General features: G+C 38.5%; 1 protein-coding gene across 2 annotated transcripts in view; it reads right to left on the reverse strand.

The window, feature by feature from the left end:
* The window catches only part of LOC129432171 (thyrotropin-releasing hormone-degrading ectoenzyme), a 125,725-nt gene that overhangs the window by 73,885 nt on the left and 26,242 nt on the right, over nt 1–25,598 (reverse strand). For both annotated transcript variants that reach the window (XM_055190393.2, XM_055190392.2), the window contains one exon: nt 2,738–2,892. In XM_055190393.2, the coding sequence (XP_055046368.1) occupies nt 2,738–2,892 (155 nt within the window). The remainder of the gene's footprint in view (nt 1–2,737; nt 2,893–25,598) is intronic.

Consider the following 25,598-nt stretch of genomic DNA (forward strand, 5'->3'; position numbering starts at 1 on the left):
TCACTGGAGCTGTCCAGCTTCTCTCATCAGTGTCTCTAACGCTCTCTCTCTCTCCCTCTGCCCGCCGCAGGATTTACCCCTGTCCCAGTGGCTTCCGTGACGCGGCGCTCACGGGAGCGATCTACGCACCCTACCCCGTATCGGGGTCTCCATACTTCCTCCCACCGTTCGTCTGTCTGGCCGGAGCCCGAACGTGTGTGGTTCATCGTTCCGGTGCCTGTGTGTGTTCCCCGTCTCAGCCGTCTGCCCTGGTGTGGCTTTATGCCCAGACGTGCCATTGTCTGTTTGCTGTCATTATTGTTTAAATAAAACCTTCTGTTAACTGCATTGGGATCCATTGTGTTTTGTGCCTGACAGTATACTGCTATATATTAATGAAGTATAATATATTATTATGTAGCTTGCTATGCAATTACACCTAGCAGTATTATATATTTTATTCTGTTTAACTAGCTTAACATTGACTACCCATTCAGAAGTTTTAGAATCACTTTCACTTATTCATATTTTTCCACATATAATAGCAAATTCATTAAAACTGTGGAATAACAAAGATGGAACATAATCAGGTCAATACTATGACTGTAAACAATCCAAAATAAATAAAAAAAAAAAACACTTACTGATGGTAATTTTTTATAAAGAGAAGGTTAAGAAATGATTTACTTACATAAAATAATGTATATTAAAAAAAAAACACTGCTTTTATTATACATTAAATAATAGAATTTTATCAGTCAATTTACAGAAATATTGTACTTTTTTAACCTTAAAATAGCTCTGCGGCCCTCCGATTAAATGTCAATCTCAGAAATGGCCCCAAGCCAATTTGAGTTTGAGACCCCTGATTTAGACTGTAAATATGCTTTCCATTGGGGTGAATAAAGTCTGATATCGTGCCAGTGTCAAGGTATTCTTGATTATAAAACTATAGCAATGTGCCGCTACATTATATTCTGAAGGACATTAGTAAGCGTTACATTAAAATAGCAATTTAATGTGATATCACGGATGGATTAAAACCAGTTTGAGCCCAGTTTCACAGCTGTTATAATCTACAGTGTACAGTACAAAGCAATAGTGATAAAGCTTTAAGATATTCATGAAAGTCAAATAATAATTACAAACCAACTGCCAGTACTTATCAGGGCTATGCATGCTTGAAGTGTCAACACTAGACTGGTAATTGTTTTTAGTTTTCTCTGTGTTATACTCATTTACATTAAGTTAAGTCAACATACAGTACTGCTTTGCACATCACTGCTCAACGTTATTATACCAACCTCCACTGTCAATTCATTTCAAATATTCTTCATCATAAAACAGACGGTTTAAATGCTGAGAACAGTGAGATTTGAATTGTCCTCATTAATTTTAATTCTGCAAAAATGAAACTATTTCTCAAAAAAGAAGAAGGGTTTATGGCTGTCTGTGAGAGAATGTACTGTATAATGCTGATGTATCATTATACCAGGACATGCTGCAGAATATAAACATAAATAACATCATTCCAGTCCCTATTTCCCTACGGAGTGCGCAAATTGATATCATGGCTGATATCGTAAGCTTGTCGGACATAGAAGAAGGGTCTTTGCGAAGGGTCAATTCCATCAGCAGACACAATTCAGGTGTGGTCAGACCTTCAATGCCCCTGGGCATTTATATTCATGAGTGAATCTGTTATACAGGACAGTGCTCTATAATCAAGAATAGACAGTGCATCCCTGGGTAATACAGTTTGGCATGAGTGCGTAGATTTTTTGTGCACACTCCAGCCCTTGAGGACAAAAAAACTTGAGCCAGACGTCTGTTACTGAGACTACTCAAAACACTAAGGGCGCACTCACACTATCCAAACCAAACCATGCCCCAGCGCGATTGTCCCCCTCCCTACTTCCCCAGAAGCACGCACTCACATGGTACTTTTATCGATCCAAGCCTGGGCGTGCTTTCGTCATTAGGATGCAGTTGTTTTGAAATCTTAATTTTAAGTCTGTAAGTTTCAAAATACTACGCTCCTGTCTTGGGACTTGGTAATTGTTTTGAATGCATATGTGTGGTATAATTTGGGCATTTGTTGCTGGAGGTGGATTTAAAGATTATCTTCCAAAACAGCCCCTTCCAGATTGATGTGCTTCTGAGTTTAATTCTGACAGCTAAGTGGTTGCTTTGCACCTCAATGCTGGCTTTAAAAGGCCTTAGCACTTTGCATCCTTATCCTAGCTGTACACTCTCTATCCCCCAACTTTCTCAATGGCAAAATGCCACAAATTATTCAGGGGTTTTTGGAGCATACTTCCTTTTATACCTTGTACAGTTCTGACATGATGTCTGCATTACTGGACACGGACAAGTAGGATTATTCTGGGGCATTTCAGCAGAGTAACTCTCTCATACAGTACAGTGATCCGTCTAAAAATCGACTCGACTCAGAGAAGACCTATTGTAACCTTGGATCTCATGGAAAGAAGTGAGACACGTAAGTGAGACAATTATAGCTTAGCCTTCAGAGCATTTTCGGGAGTTTGGCTGCCTACAGGCATTTAAAGAAGAGCTTCAAGAACTCCCAATGCAGTGGTCTGTGTCTTACTCCTCTCCTTTAGAGGTTACACTAGGTTGATCATCTGAATTGAGATCATAAAAGTCCCCACTTTAAAGCAGCAAGATGATGTAATGGCTAATAAAAAAAGAGATTAATGATCATGTTAGTACAGTAGAGAGTGTGTTTGTGTTGTACCTGGTGGCAGATCTCATGCACCACCACCATGGTGAGCTCCATCTGATAGGAGAAAGATGAGACGTCAGGATCCAACAAGATCTTCTGCTCCACAAACACACTCAGACCCCAGTTCTCCATAGCTGCATACGGATGCTTGGGAACTGCCAGCAGATCTGCACACAGTGAAAGACGTCACAGGTTAATAAAGAGGACCCAGTTGTTAAACATGAAAGACCAGGGAAGAGTTTGGGGAAGCAGAAGTTTTTATTCATACTGCAAGGTAATAGGTAGGTCACTAAATTAAACTAGTGCTTTTTTGTCCCTCACTGTTTTTTGTATGACAATAGCTGAAAAACCCTGTAAGTCAATCTGACATGTTTTCTTGTAAATTAGCATTTTTTTGACATATAATTGATTCTGCCTACAAACTGGTATTTCTAAGTGGCCTAAGGCTGGGATTAAGTGGATTTGAAGTTGAAGTGAAAGTATTTCCTGAAGATATGTGACCCATGCTGGCAAATGGGTTGAAATGTGCACCGTCTAATTTTGAGGGAAAGTATAAATGTCGGTTTTGGTCGAAATTGTGGTTTTCATAAAAATAAGTACATTAAGCCCTTGTCTAGCGATCGCAATGCTTTAAATAGTCATTCAACATTCAACCGCGTTTTAGGCGTCAAAATCTCGTCTACCGCACCTAGTTTGCCGCTTGAACAGTTTGAATGCATTCGCGCGTGTAGAGCGAAGTAGACGCACGGAAAAAGCAAGCATTTGACACGTGTCGGCAAAATCCGCTTTTTGTGGGAGGGGCAAGTGCTATGCGGTTGTCTGTTTGCAAGATGACTGATGTTGATTGTGCATTTATTGAGAGAGTTACCGGCTTGTATTTGGTAACCTTACTATAGGGGGAAAATAAACGGCGCCAGTTGATAAACGTCACGTGACTCAAAAGTGAAATGTGTATTACAACTTACCACGTTGCCCGATGTCCTCACTGACACTCTTCCAAGCGAGGTACTTTTTATTCCTGTCTCTATAGAAATAAGAACGTTTGTCGTATAGCTCCTGGTGACTGCTTCGGAGAATATCAAGCGTTCCTTCAGGTTGAATGAGTGACTCCGGGCGGGGCTGCCTCCACAGCAGCAAGCAGGCTCCTGACTGGTTAACGCGGCGCGAAATTCTGCCAAAGTTCAAATTTTTCAACTCGGGCGTCAGCCAGCAATTCGCGTCAAACACAAAATGCACAAAAAGCACCATTCGGGTGTACCGCGGCAGGCGCTCAATTCGTGCAAACTAGGCGAGCGAATGAGGCAAAAACACGTCTTCCGCGCGGGCCAAATGCCTCATCCGCGCCGCGAGACCTCCACACACGCGTCATCGCGTCTTCACATTGACTTAGCATTGAAATCACTCGCGCTTCGCGCCTCTACCGCGGTTGGTGTAAACGCAGCATAAAATAATTTTCTGAGAGGTTTACTGTCCTAAATGCTTAATCTAATACAAAGATGCATGTGCATCCACATGCACGTGACATTTTGGATTCGGTTTTAAAACATGCAGGGATTGGAAAATAGATTGCAGGACTTGATGTTAAAAGACTTATTATGAGACATAAGACATAAAAATTATCTTCCTCGTGCTGACTGACAAAGCTGATATATAGACATCTACACAGAATTACAATAGTTTTAAAATTATCTGTTTTGTCAAGAATTCACACAGGTAGGACCTATAATTTGTTATGTTCGCCCAGAATACACAGCACGTTTTTTGTCATCCTATAAGATTACCTTATCACACTGTGCGAAGCGTTTAAACTTGGGTACGACAAGCATACAGACTGTACGATGATGACACATATTGAATCGTAGGTTGTGATGGCTGCAACACAAGTTAGCTAACAAATACTGGTATGCAGCTCGTAGCAGCAAACACAATGTGCATTGACCATGCTGAATTTCTGACAATGTCAGAAAACTATCATATGCTAATGGTCATCTTTGAACTTCTCTCACTGTAAGACATAGGACTACCGATAAAGAGCCACGATCACAGAAATCGCGATGATTGTTTCCCGATGGAAATATTTCGTCTGGGACAGCTAAAAATAGTGCAGTGTATCCTGGCTTTAAGTGAATTTGGGTTTAGTTAACTTTTGGGGAAAATATCTGATGTGTAACATTATATTAGATCCTTGCATTACAGTAGATCTTAAAGCCGTCTGTCTCAATGTCAATCAAACATTAAAAGAAAGAAAAAAGTTGAACATAATATTTTCCTATAGACGGTTTAAACAGTAACAACATAGACAAGCGGGTTCGGTAGAAAACATGTAACTTCTGGTAAACTCGGCTAAGAATAAATAACACAAAAGTCCTTTTGAAGTAGTTTATTTATATAACAAGCAAAATAAACAACACATAGATTACCTAGGCTAGGAAACCAAAACATTTGTTATTTTCGACGAGGTATTTGCTTAAGAGTTCAGTTTAGCAACTAGTCAGACCATTACACAAACAGAAACCAGAAGTAAAGTTCTGACCAGACGCGTAATCGCATCACCGCATGTGCGTCCGATGAAACGTCTATAGTATTGTTTTTGACTTTGTGTGTGCTAAATTCGTTTTACCAGTGATTTTAAGGCAGGGGTGGGGAACCCTGGTCCTGGAGGGCCAATGTCCTGCAGAGTTTAGTTCCAACCCTAATTAAACACACCTAAAATTTAATTCAAGTCTTCAGGATTACTTGGAAATGACATGCAGGTGTGTTTGATTAGGGTTGGAACTAATCTCTGCAGGACAGTGGCCCTCCAGGACCCAGGGTTCCCCACTCCTGTTTTAAGGTATTAGTGCGGTGATTTTGCTTTTGAACCCTCAAAAATTAACACTTTTTTTTTCTCAAAACTGACTTTGCTGACTCTGTCAACTTCAAACACATGTAGCACTGTCATTTTTGGTCAGATTTCAACAAACCATACACTGTTTTGAAGTTTTTTAATAGAGAATGAAATCATCATAATCAAAATATAAATTACAAATTTTTGAAAATGTCCTTATTCCGACTCATTTTGCCAGCATGGGTCACATATAATACATGCCGAGGGCATTGGGTTAATATCATCATTATCTCATTTTTGATGGAAGTGGCATTTAGTGGCTTTTGCACCTGAGCTCCTCCTCTATACAGTACAACCTTCAACATTTAAAGACCTGACAAGAAATATAAAAGTAGAAAACAGGAAATACCTATGAAAAACAAAATACCTATGAAATTGTATGTGTTAGCACCAACATGTCATGACCTTGAGGCAAGCAATGGCTAGAAATTCAATAAAATTGCCGACCCTAATCATAACCAAACACATTCTGTCCTAGCATGACCTATATAAAAAGCCATGGTATCTAGAAAATCTCAAATGTTCGAGCAAATCAAGGAAATCCATAAAAAACAAGATTATCATGTAATGATCATTAATCCCTTATTAAACCTACTTATCATCTGAATGTTATAATAAAATCTCTCATTTCTAGTTTCTAATTTTCAAGCAGTGAGATAAACCAAATGAAAGTGATACAACAATCAGCTCCCTTCAAATATATTTAAAATAGCTCATATTTAAAAAGTCAATCCATCAGTAATAGAGCAGATCAGAGTTTTAAACGCTTCCACCTTCATCAGTTCTGTGTCAGGATGGATTCATACTGTATGAGAACAGAAGTAGATAAACCACTGGCACTGTTAAATCCAAATCTCATCAGCCAACGAGAAGAGAAACTGTTTAACAAGATGAATATATGAAACAAAATGTTGTGTGTCTTATTTGCATGTTTCTCTGAGTTGATGTGGCTTATTGAAGTCAATTTAAAAGGTAAAAACAAGAATAGTGCAGTATAAAAGATGAAAGAGTGCTCTATTAGATGACTTCAGATTGTAAAGCAGAATCAAGCAGTGCAGGTTTAATTGGCCACAGTTAACATGTTAATATGCTTTATGGATGAAGGACTTGATGATTTTTCAATTAGACTTTTATACAAACTCATATTGCAATTACACAACCAGCGTTCTGAGAAAGAGGGAGAGAAATTACATATATGTAAATTGTACACTCACCTAAAGGATTATTAGTAACACCTGTTTAATTTCTCATCAATGCAATGGTGTAATGGTGTGGGGGATGTTTTCTTGTCACACTTTAGGCCCCTTAGTGCCAATTGGGCCACAGCCTACCTGAGCATTGTTTCTGACCATGTCTATCCCTTTATGACCACCATGTACACATCCTCTGATGGCTACTTCCAGCAGGATAATGCACCATGTCACAAAGCTCGAATCATTTTAAATTAGTTTCTTGAACATGACAATGAGTTCACTGTACTGAAATGGCCCCAAAAGTCACCAGATATCAACCCAATAGAGCATCTTTGGGATGTGGTGGAACGGGAGCTTCGTGCCCTGGATGTGCATCCCACAAATCTCCATCAACTGCAAGATGTTATCCTATCAATATGAGCCAACATGTCTAAAAAATGCTTTTAGCACCTTGTTGAATCAATGCCACGTAGAATTAAGGCCGTTCTGAAGGGCGAAAGGGGGTCAGACACAGTATTAGTATGGTGTTCCTAATAATCCTTTAGGTGAGTGTATGAAAAAATCATATAAACAAAATACTCATTCAAATTCATTCCTAAAGGTTTTAAAACAGTGCTTATTATTAGGCATGCAGTATATAGAACATTATTGTTTAAAGGAAACATTTCACAAGACTTTTTTAAGATGTCAAATAAATCTTTGGTGTCCCCAGAGTACATGTGTGAATTTTTAGCTCAAAATACCATATTGGTCATTTATTATAACATATTAAAATTGCCACTTTGTCGGTATAAGAAAAATTTGAAAATTTTGGTTGTGTCCTTTTAAATGCAAATGAGCTGATCTCTACACTAAATGGCAGTGCGTGGTTGGATAGTAAGGGTGTCACGATTTCGATTTTAAATTGAAATCGATCGAAATTAAGTCACAGCTTCGAACTTCGAATTAAAAAACGGGATCGTCGATGCTGCCACGCCCCCATTTCACGTCTGGTCGGCTTGCCAAGCGAGGAAAAAAACTCTCAGAGATGCCTTTAAAAACATCTGTCCAGCAGAAAGCGATCATATTTTAAACTCCTTGAAATGCATATCATAAACAGGATTACCAGTGATCTGACTTTGGACAGAGCGCAGCTCTCTGCACGTGCGCGATAGTGAGGGAGGCGCAAATATGCAGCGGGTTATATTTTAAACAAAAGGATAGTTTGCCTCAGCTTGCATGAAACGCATAAAACTGAACAAATACAAGGATTACTACTTTAGTTTATGTTCAGACTTCGGACAGATGCGAGAGCGTGTGCACGTGAGACAGAGAGAAGCGCAGCTGCTTATATGCTGGATTTATTTCAGATGCTATGAGTCCAAGACACACGCATTAAGTTCATGTGCATTAAGTCCATGTTAGAGATGCGCGGATGGACTATTATTTCATCCGCAACCGCATAACAAAACTCATCCGTCCACCATCCATCCGCACCAACGTTTCTGACCAGTTTTCAAAACCGCACCCGCCCGCCATCCGCTGACTGGGCGATGCAAGACGCTGCTGATGACAGCCGCGAGACTAGAAAGCTCTAGAATATCAGCAGTGAACAACGTCTCCGATTTACGCACAGGGACAAAAATAAATAAATAAAAAGCCTAAATTTAACGCACAAATTACATAGCCTGCACTCCTGATTTACCACTTTGTAAAACTTATTCCAGGCAACCCTTTTCTGACCTTCTATTTCCTTTGTTTTTAATTCTCATTTTTTGAGTTTGTCACGTACGCTTCGCCGGCGTTGATAAGAGCTGTGTCAAAATGCATCCTCATTTCTCCGCGCTGTTAATGATAGAACGAATGGATCCTTAACAGCTGAGGATATCCCAAACAATTAAAAGCTTTATTAAATAAAAGTGTGTATTTATTAGAAAACTTTTTCTTGTCACTGTTTTAGTATTATAAGTTGTTTTGTGTTAATATTATTTTGTTGTATGTTGCGTATATTTCTAGGTTGATTATTTGATATGCTGTTGAATAGATTAATCTACATCAATGTGTCATATGTTCTAAAATAAATTAACATTTTTCTGATTACATAGATATTTATTTTAATAAGTGAGAAATGCCTCCGCTGTTTTCTGCTGACAGGCGCGGTGGGCGCTACTGGGGGCGTGTGCAGCAGGTGACGCAAATTGTGGGTCCTCCGAAGGCTAGACAGTCTCATTTCAGTTCTCAGCTTGAACTTCTGTGGCTGCCACCAGTGTTGGGTGTAACGCGTTACTGTAATAATATTACTTTTTTCAGTAACTAGTAGTGTAACGCATTACCCGTCTGAAAATGGTAATATTATTACAGTTTTCCCGAGCTAGTTACTTGCGTTACATTCGCCAGTAGCACCTTAATCACACAAGGCACACAACACAGAGAACAAAAGGGAAGGGGAGGAGGGCGTGAATGGAACAGTGATTGGTCTAAGTTTGGCATGAGGTATCATTTACCATCACCGATTGGTCGACACCCGGCAGCCGGCAGCAGAGCGGCACACTCAAAGACAGATCGGGAAAATGGAAGCGTCAACAACGGCAAGCTTTTTTTCAGAGGAAGGTTCGCTAGTTTCGACGGGAGGAGATTCAGTCATTATTTTATTATGTTCAACGGAAGGAAAATAACTTGACGGTGAAGTGCACACTCTTTAATGTTTCTCCGAACGCTGTGCCCCACGTCCGGTAGCGGGTAAGGAAGCCAGCAGTAATTTTTATGTTGTATTAAAATGTGGTGTATTAACGGTGGGTTTTCTCGCCGTGGAGACCTTGATGAATGTGAGGTTATGCCACGGTCTCCCGGCGCTCATTTCATTGTTTGTTTGTATGTAAACACGGGTTGCGTGCAGGTTGTTTATCCCATCAATTTTGTATATCAATTTTACCGTAATTGACGAAGGCTGTGTCTTTAGCTTGAGTGATTTTAATGATATTTATTGAATTGATTGTGTATTTATTACTTTGCGGTGTTAAATTGATATATTTATATGTTTGGGTGTTGGATGAATTTGCTGTGCATTGCTGTGTATAGTGGGTGGGTAAATAATGTGCACTAACATCATGGTATCCCCCTGCTAAGAATACAGAACTCTTGGAAGTCTTAATCAGGAAATAATTTATTGTGAACCGTCATTATTTTATCAGCTGTCCATTTAAAGGTGTCCATCTAAAAATAATTGCAACCTGTTGTCATCCCTGTATTTTGAATGAGTAAACTGTTATCAAATTTAATCTAATAAAATTGTAACTTTTTATTGATTTGGGAGTTTTGTGTTTGGATGTTTTCTTGGCCGTGGCTTGCCCAAATAAACATTCTTGCCCAGAAAAAAATGTAACTAGTAATATAACTAGTAATATAACTAGTTACTTGCTCCAGGGAGTGATAAAGTAAAGTAAGGCATTACTATTTTTGAGAGTAATATGTAATAAGTAATATATTGCTTTTTTGAGTAACTAACCCCAACACTGGCTGCCACTATGAAAGGCAGAGAGGTCGCATGCTTAGAAGGACACAGCTAACAACAAGCAGTCGACCGAATTTAATTAAAATATTAAAGTATTATAATAATAATAATAATAATAAATAAATAATGGCATATCATTTTTTTCTAAATTATATGCCATATAAAAAATATGTAAAAATCGAGAATCGGATCGAATTGTGGCCTTAGAATCGAAAATGTAATCGAATCGAGGATTTGGAGAATCGTGACACCCCTATTGGATAGTGCAGATTAAGGGGCGATATTATTTTAATAAGATCCCCTTCTGACATCACATGGGGAGTTCAATTTCAATTACCTATTTTTTCACATGCTTGCAGATAATTGTTTACCAAAACTAAGTTACTGGGTTGTTCTTTTTCACATTTTCTTGGTTGAAAGAAGCACTGGGGACCCAATTATAGCACTTAAACATGGAAAAAGTCAGATTTTGTAGTCCCTCCTCATCCTTCTACTACTAGTCATTCACGGTCACAAATCTGGTATTCAAAGTGGCTATATAAGAGAGATGCAGACTGCATTGGGTATTGTAACTGAAAAGAGATGTCGTCATGAGATCTGCTGGATAGAAACAAACAAACAGGAGAGCAGGACCACCGTAGCTCAACAATTATTTATCACTTTTATTCTCATAAAAAATACCCAAGCCTGAGGTGTAGTGTTGAACATTCAGGTTTATCTGGAGGTCTGCCTCTCTTTGAGGTTGTCTGAGCGGTCCTGGGGCAACTCCAGGAGGTGCAGCGAAAGGAAATGTGAGGAAGTGAATATAAACCTTTACTCACAGCAGGGTTCAGTCTATCAGATCACACCTGCACCCATTCAGCACAAAAACAGCTTTATAACACTCACACGTGTGCCATTGTATGTAGTACTACCATTTTCTTTTCTTCTGTACCATCATTTCATTATCTTCATTATAAACACTTTCATTAATTTGCCTTTGAATCCAACGGCGTCAGTGTGATTAAATTCTGTAAATGTTGGGCCCTGGGCCTCTCCGGTATTGGATGTAAACACGCTTTCATTTTAGTTAATAACAGTATTCATCTTTTTGAAAGCCCAGTATAGTTAAGCAGGATAGAGAACACTGGGAGTTTTTTTAAACGTGAATAATGAGTCGTGATGGTACAATAAGTTTGCTCAACCAAAAACGCAGTGGCAGTATGTAAATGCATTCACACGTACTTCAGACCCTCAAGAAGCAATAACAGCAGCTCGCCCAAAACTGAAAGCTGAAAAGATGTAATTAAATGTATTTAATTAACACACTCAATTATCAGACATCTGTTTTTGATGTAGAGCTTTTATTAACATGAGCAAGACCCATTCTACTGAGTTACAGTTATTCCTTCAATACACTAAAAATGATGTGCTGCTTTAGTATATGGCAATAGAAAGATGCTTTAAAAAAACACTGGTAAAGGATAACACCACCATTTTCAATATTTATCTATGTTCTTACCTCAACTTAGACAAATTAATACATACCCATCTTTATTCAATGCGTGCACTTAATCTTTGTACAGCGTCGTGAATGTGTTAGCATTTAGCCTAGCCCCATTCATTCCTTAGGATTCAAACAGAGATGCATTTAGAAGACACCAAACACTTCCATGTTTTCCCTATTTAAAGACTGATACATGAGTAGTTACACAAGTAAGTATGGTGGCACAAAATAAAACGTGGCAATTTTTAAGCGGATAAAAAATGAGAACTATATTGTATGGCGGAAGAGTATAAATATGTGTAAGCCATTTCCTGGAGCTGCGTGTCATAGTTGCGCGTGTATGGTTCTTCATCTGCAGCGCATATTAAAGATCTTTAATCATATTCATTTGCCTCATGTTTTTAAATATCTTTGTGCTTTAAATGTAGTTTCTTCACTAATGGTTAATGTTTATAACATGTTTTAGCCAGACACGACACAAAGCGACAAGCGATACAGGCATGTTCACTGCCCAATTTGCACAGAATGACATTTTCTTTGCATGTTTCAGCAGAAACTCATTTTGGAGTTCACCCTAATTGGTGCGGTTTTGTTGGCTAATTGGCATCCCATTCACATTCCTGTCAAACACTGAATTTAACTCCACATGCAGCACAGAGAAGTCAAGGTCAGGTTAGGACCTCTGGTTCACAGCTTGCTGTTCTTCAGATCCTCTTGTCATGTTAGACACACTCATACTGCATAAGTACCGGCACATACAGACTCGTTCTCGATCAACAGCAACCCAAACGCTTCGAGGCTTGCCCCCACATGTGAGCTCTTAACACAGGCGGGGGGCAGAAGTGAGCAGCCCTTCACAAAACAGCAGTGATGCCTGAGGAGAAAAGACTCCAGAGAGATCAAACAGATGCTCTCAGATCATACAGTTCACTCCACCTGTCAATTTATGCATTCACTAAAGATGTTTTGAGAGACATTTTACTACGTAACCTCATTTATCTAAAATAAAATGTACAATTTTACCTATTAACATAACAAGCAACAAAGCGACAACAATCCTATTCATTTCAATAGAGAGATGGAGTTTTCCAGCAACATAAGCGATAGTTACGGTGAAAAACCTGTGCGCAAATGATGAGCGACTTTTGAAAGCGACTGTCAAATGCAGTGAAAAGTGGATTTCACGTCATCCACCTTTTGTCAGTTACTGTAGTGAACGGTCATGCCGTGGTCTCACTAGACTTTGAGCACGCAAATATTTGTCTGACGTTACTGTGGATATAGGCGGGGAGCGGTTTGTCAGTATAAGGTCTATACCTTCGTCCATTTGTGCTTTTCAGTAGAGAGAAAGGTCACGGTGTGACTCGTTGCACGAGCTTGCGTTTTCGGTCTCACGCATTTGCATGTGTATGAATGGAAGTCAATGGAACGAAAAGGACAGCGTGACTGCCCCGTTACTCAGTCGTTTACCAGGACAACAAAAATCAACAACGCCTTCTAACAATTAATATTGGCCAAATAGAACATTTTACTCTGTCAATAAAAATATACTAAATATATTACAATTTTTTCCATTTGCCTAAATGTAATTTTGTTAATGGTCAATGAGAAACAGTTGTGATGTTATGCTGAGATATCATTTGTAAATTTTCTTTCGATTTGGCAAAACGTACATAATTTTTGGCATTTTGCTCAAAAAGTCTCACATTTTTATGATTTCAAGGAGCCGTGGGAACCCCGAATTTAGGGCTGTATTGGTTGTCATGACCACAGCACCATCACGTGTTGGTGAAGTGCGGCCGTGGTAGTGTGCATGTCACAAACTACGAAAACTATTAAGCACAATCTCACCCAGCGAGATGTCTTTAAATTCGTGTGAACACAAACAGCCAGCAGACTCGGTAACGCGCTATTTGCAAGGGGTGGCATCTGATATCAGTGATGACGCGCTGGCTTGGGGGCAGAACAATGAGGTAAGATATTCTCTCTTGGTCAAGGTTGCAAAAAAAAGTATCAATGTGTGCTACAATAAACATGCACATAGGCGCTGAAATGGCCAAGCACATATGCTCAATTTATTTTTCTTTAAAAATGCTTTTAAAATGTGGGAGCCTCTCTGGTGGGTCTCATTAATTGCAATATCTACAATGCTTTGACGAATAAGCTGAATAGGGGGCGCTTTACATTTCGCATCTAAAAACATCACTTTCCTCCATCTTTTCCAAATGCTTGGGCTCTCCAGAGCGTCTGCCTTTGGTAAGCAGTGTTGGAGGTAACGCATTACAAGTAACGTGCAGTACGTAATAATATTACTTTTCTGAAGCAACGAGTAAAGTAACGCATTACTTTATAAATGTACACACTAATATTTGAGTTACTTTTTTAAAAAGTAATGCCAGTTACTTTTCAGTTTAATTAATTTGATTTAAAAAAAAATATAATAATGTACTAATTAAACTGAATGTAGCACTTAGAATTACACACTTTATGCGTACGCGCCTGAGCAGGAACAGAAACGGAGATGGCAGGCCAGAACTTGACATTTTTGTGATGGAAATATGCAATTTCTGAATGCAGAACTTGTCAGTCATAAAAAAACACCTACAAGGCCTGAAAGAGATCAAGCTTCAGCCAGAAAAAGTAACGCAAAGGTAATGCAAATGTAACGTAAGTATTACGTTAACACAATTAGTTACTTTTTTGGGAAGTAACTTAATATTGTAATGCATTACTTTGAAAAGTAACTTTCCCCAACACTGTTCCTAAGTAACGTAAGCATGGCTTGATGTTGTGACGAGCACCCACGGAAAAAGAAATCGGCACCTATGAACACGTACATTTGTTAAGAAACTAATATCCTATCCTTGTTTACATATTTATATTTCAAAATATATGTATGCGTTATATATGCCTATATGCATCAACGCGCCCACACACACATTCTATAACCACCGCCCCACCGTGGTCAATTGGTGTGTACAATCGCGATGGTAAAATACTGCCACCGTCACAGCCCTACACCCATCTGTTTTTAAATGTCAAACGCTTCACAATTCTCAAATTGGCAGTAATAAATATAAGTAACGCTCAGTCTGTTATATAACCATCTAAAGCACCTGCCTCATTCCCTCACCCAACACCTGTGAATGTTCCACAAACTGATACATGATTCCCAGCCTCTATCCAAATTTTCCCTGTTTTTAAACTGATAACAGTTTCAGTGTGTGTGAGTGCACTATTACAGCTCCGGCTGGTATCAGCTCTCTAATGCTGTCTGACTGTCCATTCTGTCATACACAAATCACAGCATACAGGAGAAAAATCTTTAGAGGTATAAGGCAATAACTGTGATCAAGTTCAGGTGATCACTACAAATCAGGGCAGAACGGAGGGACACAAACATGTTTTATCAGCTCGGAGCAGAGCAGCAGGGCGGGTGGAAAATCATGAAACAGATCAGTGAGCTATAGACATTATCCTGAAACACTCCAGCAGTTTCTGCTCCGGATTTCCTATTCATCTTTATCAGTAATTGGAAAAGGGAGAAAGTCAAGGCTGGTTAATATTGGACTTTGTCTGTGACGGTTGTTTTGCAAAGTGCCAGAAATGGAAAAATTCAAATCTGTGAACTTGGACTTTAATACTCGTGACTGTGAAATTGTGCAAATAAGACAAAGCATGCAGTATGTATTAAATCACACAGTGACGATTGCACAGTAATAAAAAAATGTATTGTGTTTGAGACAATGTGATTCTCTGTGGTAAACTAATAAACTGTTTGTCGGGTACTTCATCAGCAGCGTGTTGAGTGGAAAACACACAATTTGTTTTACACAAGAATTTTTTGAAAAATACAATGATTATTGTTTTATTATTTGAACAGTTGAAAAGTGGCTTATTGTTAATATGGCTTGCCACATTTTACACACACTCTTCTACACACACACACAGTACAGCATGTTTCTTTCTTCTACTTTTGAAAACACTCAAAACGTTTAAACAAAAGTAAATGTTACACGTCTACAGGAGAATATGGCATATAGAGATATAGAAGGTTGCCAGATGGCAGTAAGAGGTTGCCAGGTGATTGCTAGTGTACCTTTAATAGTTGTTTTGAGTCTCTATGATATTTTTGTCTCTTGATAAAGTGCTGGTGTGGGGTATCAGCAAAACACCTCCTAACAACCACACAAATTGATGTGTTACGCATGCCCGTATCAAGTACTAGTTGCACAGCAGTGTTGAGAGCAACAGCAAAACTGATGTTTGCTTTAGCAAACAGCATTGACAAACCAAGACTTACATCTTGTTTCACTGCCCATTTTAAAGACAAGGAGACGTTTCTAAAGTTAACACATGGAACCTTGTGTGTTTAGACACTCAGTGGGACAAGTGGCACAATCAACAGTTTTTACTCAAACCTCACTGTTGACCTTTTGCTAAATGTCAGTGTTAATATTAGAGGAAACAACATACAACAACAAAACAGCAGCAAAATAAAATATGGTTTATTTATTCGCACTGTTAGAACAAAATTAGTACCCTCTTATTAGTACCATACTGGTACCAATAAGAGCTTATTAGCACCTCAAAGAAAAATATTCATATCTCCAGGGTACATGTTGGTACCAAATGTATACATATCTGTACCTAATGGACCTTTTTATAGAGTAGTGCCCAAGTGACAGCTGAGGCACGCTAGTGCGTGCCAGGGCCGTTCATGTTTGCACAGTTTGCACTTCGAAAGACTGATCGTGCTTAACTAGGGCATCCTCAGGCCCAAAGACAAGGGTTTTTGGGCCACCGAATACCTTGGGTCCGAGCGGGCTAGTCGCGGCTAAAGGAGTGGTAAAGATGAGCGTTTCGCCATTATCTAAATCTTTATTTTTCACCTAATAAATTGAAAACTAGGAGCCATTTGATGTTCTTTAAAGGAAAACACCACAGTTTTTCAATATTTTACTATGTTTTGAATTAATACAAACCTATCTTTATTCAATGCGTGCACTTAATCTTTGTACAGCGCGTCGTGAATGTGTTAGCATTTAGCCTAGCCCCATTCATTCCTTAGGATCCAAACAGGGAGGAATTTAGAAGACACCAAACACGTTCATGTTTTCCCTATTTAAAGAGTAAGTATGGTGGCACAAAATAAAAGCGGATAAAAAATGAGAACTATATTGAAGCTTGAGCAAGAGGGGTAGTAGTCAAGAGTGATGATGTTACTGTGCGCCAAGGTTGAAGTGATCTTCCACCATGCAATATAGTTCTCATCTTTTATCAACATAAAAAATCACCACGTTTTATTTTGTGCCACCATACTTACTCGTGGTAATACTCATGTAACAGTCTTTAAATAGGGAAAACATGGAAGTGTTTGGTGGCTTCTAAATTCATCCCTGTTTGGATCCTAAGGAATGAATGGGGCTAGGCTAAATGCTAACACATTAACAATGCGCTGTACAAAGATTAAGTGCATGCATTGAATAAAGATAGGTACGTATTAAATTGTCTAAGTTGAGGTAAGAACACTTACAAAAACTGTGGTGTTTTCCATTAAAAATATTGTGTATATAGTTTAATGGCAAATTATGTAGATGAACGTTTATTTGTGGTAAATAAATTTGTGGTAATGATTTTGGCTTTGCAGCTAGAGTTCAAAGGCTATTGGCCCCCTTCGACCCGTTTGAAGCCCATGCTCGCGCAAAAGCAGCTAGTGTGAGAGTCAACAGCCATTAAATCAAATGTCTGCTGATGCTTCTCCACTCAAGTGCTGTTCTCAGATCAGTTCCAGCATTATAAAGACTCTCAAACCCATAATACTTGAGATGAGAATTAAAGACAGGAAATTTGTGACTCATTTTCAGCTATGACTCAGACTAAAAATACCTGTGAGGAGTGAGAAGTATAAAAATTAAAGTGCACCTATTTCATTGCTAAAAACAATGTTATTTCGTGTATTTGGTATAATACAATGCGTTCGCGTGGTAACACATTATTTTCCACATACTGTTCATTAGCCTGAATACCTCTGACATCAGCCGGAAATGTGACACTCCTTACCATGTTTGAAAGATTTGGTTGCTAACAGGAGTTAACTTACAGTCTGAGTCAGTGCGGGAGGATTTATGATAATGACCGTCGTGTCCACGTCTACAGGCTGAGGAAGTAAACGTTGCCTACAATCCGTGTGTTTGTTGTAGTCCAAGAAAAGAGATTTACATTAGAAACGATAACTCGGGTCATCGTTTACCTTGGGGTTTGTATCTTTTGCATATCGTTAAAATGTACTATAATACATATACACAAAAAAAGGAAATATAAAATTGTGAATTGGACCATAGTTGCTCTTTAAGGTTTTCTTTGCAGTAGCACTTTAAGTCGTGTATATGTAAATGAGCACTGTTATGATTGGTTGCACTCCATTAACCACAGTAGGTACACTACAGTATATAAATAAATACTGATTAGCTGTTGATATGTACATTTTGGCATTGGCATTGGAGATCTCACACATACTTTGCGAATTCAGTACATTTGGCACTGGGAACTTCCATCGATGAAGTAGACAGCTTCAATGCCGTCTTCTCTTTCTGATGTGTATGTTGAATTGACATCACGAATATAAAGACCCTCCTTACCCCTCAAAAAGCTTTTCCTCTTTTTCTTCAGACTCTTTTATCTTGAACTTAAACTGTCACTGTTTGACATGTCAAAGAAGATAAAGGAGTAAGAACAATTTTTCTATTTCTTTTCTCTTAACTCTTCCTACAGTATCTCTCCAGTACGTTTGGTCATGCAGACGCTGTCGGATTTTATTGTTCTACATAAAATTCACTCCTCCAAAAGAACTAGCTAGTGCTTATCTGTTTGTTTTATATAGGCCTACAATCTCTGGGGATGTTGTAAAGTGACCTCTGGCAATTGGACATAGTGAGAGCTATAATTTTTGTGGTGAGTCATTGGATTCTTGTTTGCAATGTCTTAAAGAAATGTCACATTGTTAAAAACAAAATACAGCGCAAAGAGACTTTCCTGCCAGATGCTGCCAAATGGACAAATTCAGTATTCCAAAAAGAACAGAAAAAGGAAAACTTTCACTAAACTAAACTGATTTCACTAAACTATGTTTTGAATATGAACTCCAGATTTTATAATCCATAAACTCACACTTTAGTAGTTTAATAGTTTGGAAAATACCAACTAGCTATAGTAAAGTCTTAACGCAGTTTCCCAAATAGAGAAGTTTTATAAGCTGAGGTCTGAGTTCTTATGAAGTTATGGTGTGAACAAGAAAGGGCCTGAGATCATTTCAATTCTAAATAGTACCAAAAAATATATATACTGTATCTACTATATTGTAAACACCAAAAGGACTTAGATCACATTTGGCTAGTTCCAGGGCTCCAGACTAACTTTTTTCACTAGGAGCACAGTGGCCCCCAACTGGAAACTGTAGGGGCGCAACCAGAAAATTGGGGGCACATACCGTAAATCCACATGCTAACCAAATATTCACATTTCTACTAAGTAATACACTGTATTACTAATAAATACTTTGATGATAGATGCAGGAAGTACAATGTGCTGTTTTAAATTCAGTGTCACATCACAAAAAAAAGGTCAAATTTACTGGTCGCATATGTGCTCCTGGATGTAAAATTCAGCACACTCTTAAATTTTGATGGCAGTCTGGAGCCCTAAATTCCCCTACTGGTTCACTTTAAGTGAACTGGGTTTGGTTCTTTTAAAACGAACTGTGTGAAAACACCCAAAGATACACATTCATATCTCAAAAGGAACATATAATGGTACATATTAGGACCTTTTAAAAAGGTACTGCCCCGTTTAAAGCTTTTGTACCTGTTGTCTTAGTTGTTGTTTTGAAGAATAAAACAAAAATTGGGAGCTTTCCTATGCAAAAGTGGTCACCATGATATCTGGCTGTGGCAGGACTGCAACAGGACAAGACTGTCGTCAGGGCAATACAATGCAATGCCTTACAAAAGCTTTGTAAGGGTTGCTATAAACGTTAATCAAAAGAGCCCAAAGCCAAAATTTTTATGATACTTTTTCTACACTATTCTGAAGACGTTTGAGCTTGTCTGAAACGAGAGAAGATCCTTTTAAGTGCATTTTACACATGCTTCGCAAATAGATACTCTGTGATAACCCTGACACACAAACATCTGATCTTCACCTTCGGCTGATACTGAACTTTCAAGCAACAGAACACAACCATGATAAACAAACAAACCATCTTATCAATATCCTTTTTGTTGACATATTATTTTCTTTTCTTCTATGCTCCCGTTCAATAAGCAATCTGTGCTTTCATATGGCAGAAGTTCAAAGGATCAATGGCAGTGGCAGGCGTGTTACTCTGTTCATGAGGGATGGGAGACGTTTTAGACATAAACAAACACCTTATTGTTGAAAAGCTGCAACTGATCAATGGTGTCATCAGGATAAAGATACAGCTAAACACACTCAGTAAAGTTTAATATGGCAAATTGAGTTTATTTATTTAAGAAATGGGACAATGCACATTAATAACCATGCAATAGGAGCATGAAAATATGTCAAATTTAGCCATACAGGTTAATATTCATTTGTTGTCCCAGGCAGGTTGATGTGAAATAATCACATCATATAAAAATAATCACATCACAGTCATAATCGACATTTCCCAAACAGCATAATCATAACCAACAAAACACACACAAACACACACACACACACACACACACTTCCTTAAGTCATGAGTACAGATTTGATTTTCAAATAACCAGATGTAGAAAAAGGAAATAAAAGGACAATATCTCTTATCTCTACAGGTACAGTATTCCAAACATGTACAGCTCTATAAGAAAAAGCTGATTGGCCAAAAGATGAGTGTTGTTCCTGTTTCATATGGTCTGGTTTATCATACAGTCCCTCCAGAAAAACACGATAATGCGATCGCATGATTCAACGCATAATCAGCCAAAGTCCGCATATTTTTGCGGGGGCCGTTTTTCGAATACGGTGCACTTTCGTGCCGATTTCCGTGCGCAAAATATGCAGGGCTTGCATGATTTCATAATCCCCGCATTTTCGTAGCAAAAATCACATATATCTTAGCAGAAAGTTTAAAAATGTTGCATTTACTTCACACATGTCCCCTGTTGCCATGGGAACGTTATGAAGTGACGTGGACATCATTAAAAAGCTGCAAACAGTTTTTGCAAGTTCACACAGTTTTCGCAAGTTCCCGCAATATTTGCAAGTTCACGCAATTTCATCGCATAAAATTGCATAAATATCCCGCATAGTTTCCATTGCATTGAAAAAAAACTTTTTCTGTGTTTAGGATTATTTGGGCGTGGCTAAAACGGAGGCTCGATGATGCACTGGAGCCACCGAACATGGCCCCACCCTTACATCGCGAGTATCTATTCAGATTGTAGTGGTCTTTGAAAATTGAGAGATACAACAGCTGCAAGTCTAGCATGGAAATTATGGACCAATTTTGCCCCTGAAATAGGGAACCAATCCCAGAAAGGGGAGGGGGCAGCATGACGAATAGACATCGATGGGACACACCGAAGCAGTTTTGTTTATCCAACACGGCAGCAGACGCGAAGTTACTTTTCAATGCAGCCTTAGACAGTGTTCTAAGTAGTTTTAAACGCAAGTTTATTTTTTTTTAAAAAGAGCACCTTTTGGCGTTTAACAATTTTATATCCAAGAAGGATGTTTGGATTTGTCAAGACATGATAACCACAGAGTTTTATAGGACCAACCTGCTAGGCATCGTTGTCAACGAACTACAATTAACTTATAAATGGTAAGTGGTATTTATTGATATATTGTCAATATGCCTGTACTGTGGTTGTCACGGTGCCACTAAATTGTGTTGCTTTTTAATATGAATATACAGCTACCGGTTTATTTGCATAGCTTTCAGCTGTGTGCACACGTACCGATAAAAGTTGTTTACGTTGAACTTATGTCACTCTACATACGTCATCTGGTATAAATGAAACGATTGGCTATGAGCTACGTACAGACACATTTGATAGACATTTGTAGCGCCCAATAAACTGCGCTGGGCATTCGTAAACCACGCCTCAAATACGAGAAAATTAGCATATGGTTCCCAGACCACGTCTCATTCTCTATGAGACTGGTCTGGTGTTAAAGATTTTGATTACTTATTTGGCAATTTTTTTATTTCACATTGTCATTTTTAGCAGGTTGTGTAGAACCGTGGCCCATTGGGTCACAACATTTTGTTCCTTTTGTATGTCACCACATATAACAAAATAATGCTTAGTCGAACTTGAACTTAATTGCACAGTAGGCCTACAGTAAACTGCCCTGTGGTGTCTTGATTCAGTGTTGAATGTTCACTGTGACCTGAAACACAAGCAGACTCATTTGGACAAAGGCAGCACAGTCAGCAGAGGATTTGCAGCACAATTAGAGTGAAGTGACTTCCTGCATACTGATCAAATATCATCTACAACCGTCACATGTACTGCTCTGAGATCAGATGAGAGGAGATTTCAGGCTGTTTTGGTCTGAAAGGGCTTTCAGGGAGGTGAGAATAGGAAACTGGAGTTTGTTTCACAGATGGATTGTCACAGTATGAACGGTATGAATTATGTATCTACAGAGAAAAATATATATGGAAGAGAAATCTGCTTTGACTTGCAGGGATGGTGGTTGAATTGAATCTTTTTTTCTCTCTCTGACTCATTAGCTGTGTCGTGGAGGTTTTGTTGACTCTTTCATTTGGGTGGATCTCAGCTAATTGACCAGGATGTGAGAAGGATTTGGTGGTCACCTGCTGTTCCTCTCACTGTGCAGGTAACATTTCTGTATCAGCATGTATCTTTCCTTTCTTAGGCTGTGTGTCCACCAAAACATTTTTATCATACTAGATGAAAATGCCAGCGGCTCTTCTGAAAAATGAAAAGCACTTGAGAGCACTTTATAAAATGCTTTGGTTGCTGTAATAGAATACATCCATAAAGTAATGTTAGTAGTATCTGATTTTGAAGACAGTTTGTCATCTGGTACATACAAGGATAATCAACCAGCAATATTAAATCCTCATTCTTTTTCTATTGGTTACAAGTTGGATGTGGCGGTTGGTCTGTGTGGTATTTTTTCCCAAACCCTACTACACTGTGATAGGACGACCAGGCAAAAACTGACACAGAAAAGTTTTAAACTAGGGATGTTTGTATTGAATGGTTAACTGTTAGGCTCAGGTAAGAATTTATGACCGATAGTTTAAAGAAAAAAAAAATTGTTAACACACAGTGCGTATCGACACATGCATACAGACATTTCGCCACTTTTCTATCCTCATTTTCTGAATGTCCTGTTAATGAGGTGAGTCACTGCTTCCCTGATGGTCTAGTTAAGTAATCACTTGAATGAGAAATCATTGGTGCTCCATTTGTGTGTATGGTTGAGTATGGTTTGGAAGCTGCACAGAGACAGCCATCTCTTTTTGCGCAAACAGAGAAAGATGACGCAAAAGCATAACTTTTTGAAGAGTGTCCTGCTTTAGAAATGGCCACTGTGGGAGACAATCTGCCATCTTTGAATATTAATCCTCTGGACTGATCGTGTGCTCTTTGTGCTCTGTGTTGTGAATCGTACAAATTATATGAAAATGCTACCACGTAAAATACTGCAGGTAGGTTTTCCTGTGAGATCAGGTTGCCAATACCACTGCAAACATAAAAAATGAACTAAAATAATTAAATCAAATGAATATGAAAAATAAATAAAAATAATGTAATAAATTACACTATTTTATAAAAAATAATAAAAATTAAATATTTTAATAAAAAAAATATCTCAGGAAAAATGTGGAAACAAAACTAATGCTGGATTCACACTTCAGTTAAAATGTGTTGAAGCATCGAAAATACATTTTGGTCCAAAAAGAAAGAAAATTTCGACTTCAGCATTGTCTTCTCTTCTGCGTCTGTTGTGAAGCGCATGCGCGAGACTAAGTTACGTGACTGCAGTGACATGGCTGACGTGTTCTGGTGCGCCCCAGCTGTATTTTTTGTGTGCCCGGGCTTCGTTTACAGTCTGAGGGAGACGCACGCTGTAAGTTCGAAAAAAAAAACTTGTCTGAGGATAACACGTCAGCCACGTCACTGCAGTCAAGTAGCTTTATTCTCGTGCATGCTCTTCACAACAGACGCAGAAGAGAAGACAATGCTGAATAAAGTCGTTTTTTTTTTTTTAGACCAAAATGTATTTCCAATGCTTCAACACATTCTAACTGACCCACTGATGTCACATGGACTACTTTGATTATGTTTTTATTACCTTTCTGGACAAGGACAGTATACCGTACAAAATTTTTCAATGAAGGGTCAATAAGCTCTCGGACTAAATATAAAACATCTTAAAATGTGTTCTGATGATGCATGGAGGTCTTACGAGTTTGGAACGACATGATGGTGAGTCATTAATGACACTATTTTCATTTTTGGGTGAACTATCCTTTTAATACTTTACGAAAGGCATGTCTGAAGTGTGGCCTTGACTAATCCTAATAGTGACAACAGCCAATCACAGTGGACCACAACAAAACACAAAAAGGCGACTTTTGGATTGACAGCTAATGGACGCTGGTGCTAAAAAAGGAATTGGTCACAAAGGACCGCGTGATTACCTACTGCAATGATTAATCTTTATTCCATTTTTATACTCATTTGTCTTGCATAACATAATTGGCTAGCGTCTGCACTACGTTTTTTGCATAAGACGAACTGATTGGCTGACATCTGCGTTGGCGTCACCCATTCAAAGTAAATGAGAAGCATTACCGCTGACACCGCATGTGAATGAAGCGTAAGGTACCTAATCGGTACACAAGGGGTACGGTTTCTTAGATGCTGTTCATGATGTTAAAATATTGGGGAAAAATCAAGAAAAGTGTTTAGGGCGTTTTTACACTACAGGTTCCCAATTCTGGGTTTATGTGTGAAAACAGTCTTATTGGTGCTACAATGTTATATATGCAGGTACAGCTTTGACAAAAAGAACTTCATCTTAGTATCTATCCCAAGTCGTGGGTCTGAAAATCTTTTCTGTTTTCTAGACATCTGTTGGTTTTACCGACATATTGCAATATCTCCACACTGACTTTACACTGACAGTTGGAAGATCAATCTACAGAGCTATACTGCATAAAACCCAGCGATGCTCTGACAAAGACAGACTATCATCATTCAAACTTCAGCTGTGTTTGTGAAGAATCTGAGAAATATTACAATTATTGCCGCAAGTGTTCTCTGCTCGACACGGAGCTAAAAACACATCAACAACGTGTCGAGCAAAGACGCATAATTCAAGCAGAAATATTATGAAGATAATCGTCTGATCTTATTTAGAATATTTCAAAAACTTCAGCACCAGCAGAGAGAAAAAAATTCTGAAAGAAATCATACAAAACAGAAAACATAAGAAAGAAAGACTAGCTAAAATGGGGAAGAAAAATGTGCCAATAAGCAAACAAATAAGAAGGAAGGAATAAACACAAGAGAACAGAAAGTGAGGTTGAGACCTCAGCAGAAATTCAGGGCTCTTTGTTAAATATTTATGAAGAGTTTTGAGGGGAAAGAAGTTACTTTAGCTGTTTGACTTTAGAGTGACTGTGATGACACAATCCTGATCTGATTGACATGACTCGATACAAACACATAATCTAACACCAAAAATGCATCTGAATCAAGTGCAAAATTTTTATGTATCTTAAAATAATTTTATTTATTTATTTATTACTGTGCATGCACGCT

Source organism: Misgurnus anguillicaudatus, chromosome 1, assembly GCF_027580225.2.
Source record: "Misgurnus anguillicaudatus chromosome 1, ASM2758022v2, whole genome shotgun sequence".
Classification (NCBI taxonomy): domain Eukaryota; kingdom Metazoa; phylum Chordata; class Actinopteri; order Cypriniformes; family Cobitidae; genus Misgurnus; species Misgurnus anguillicaudatus.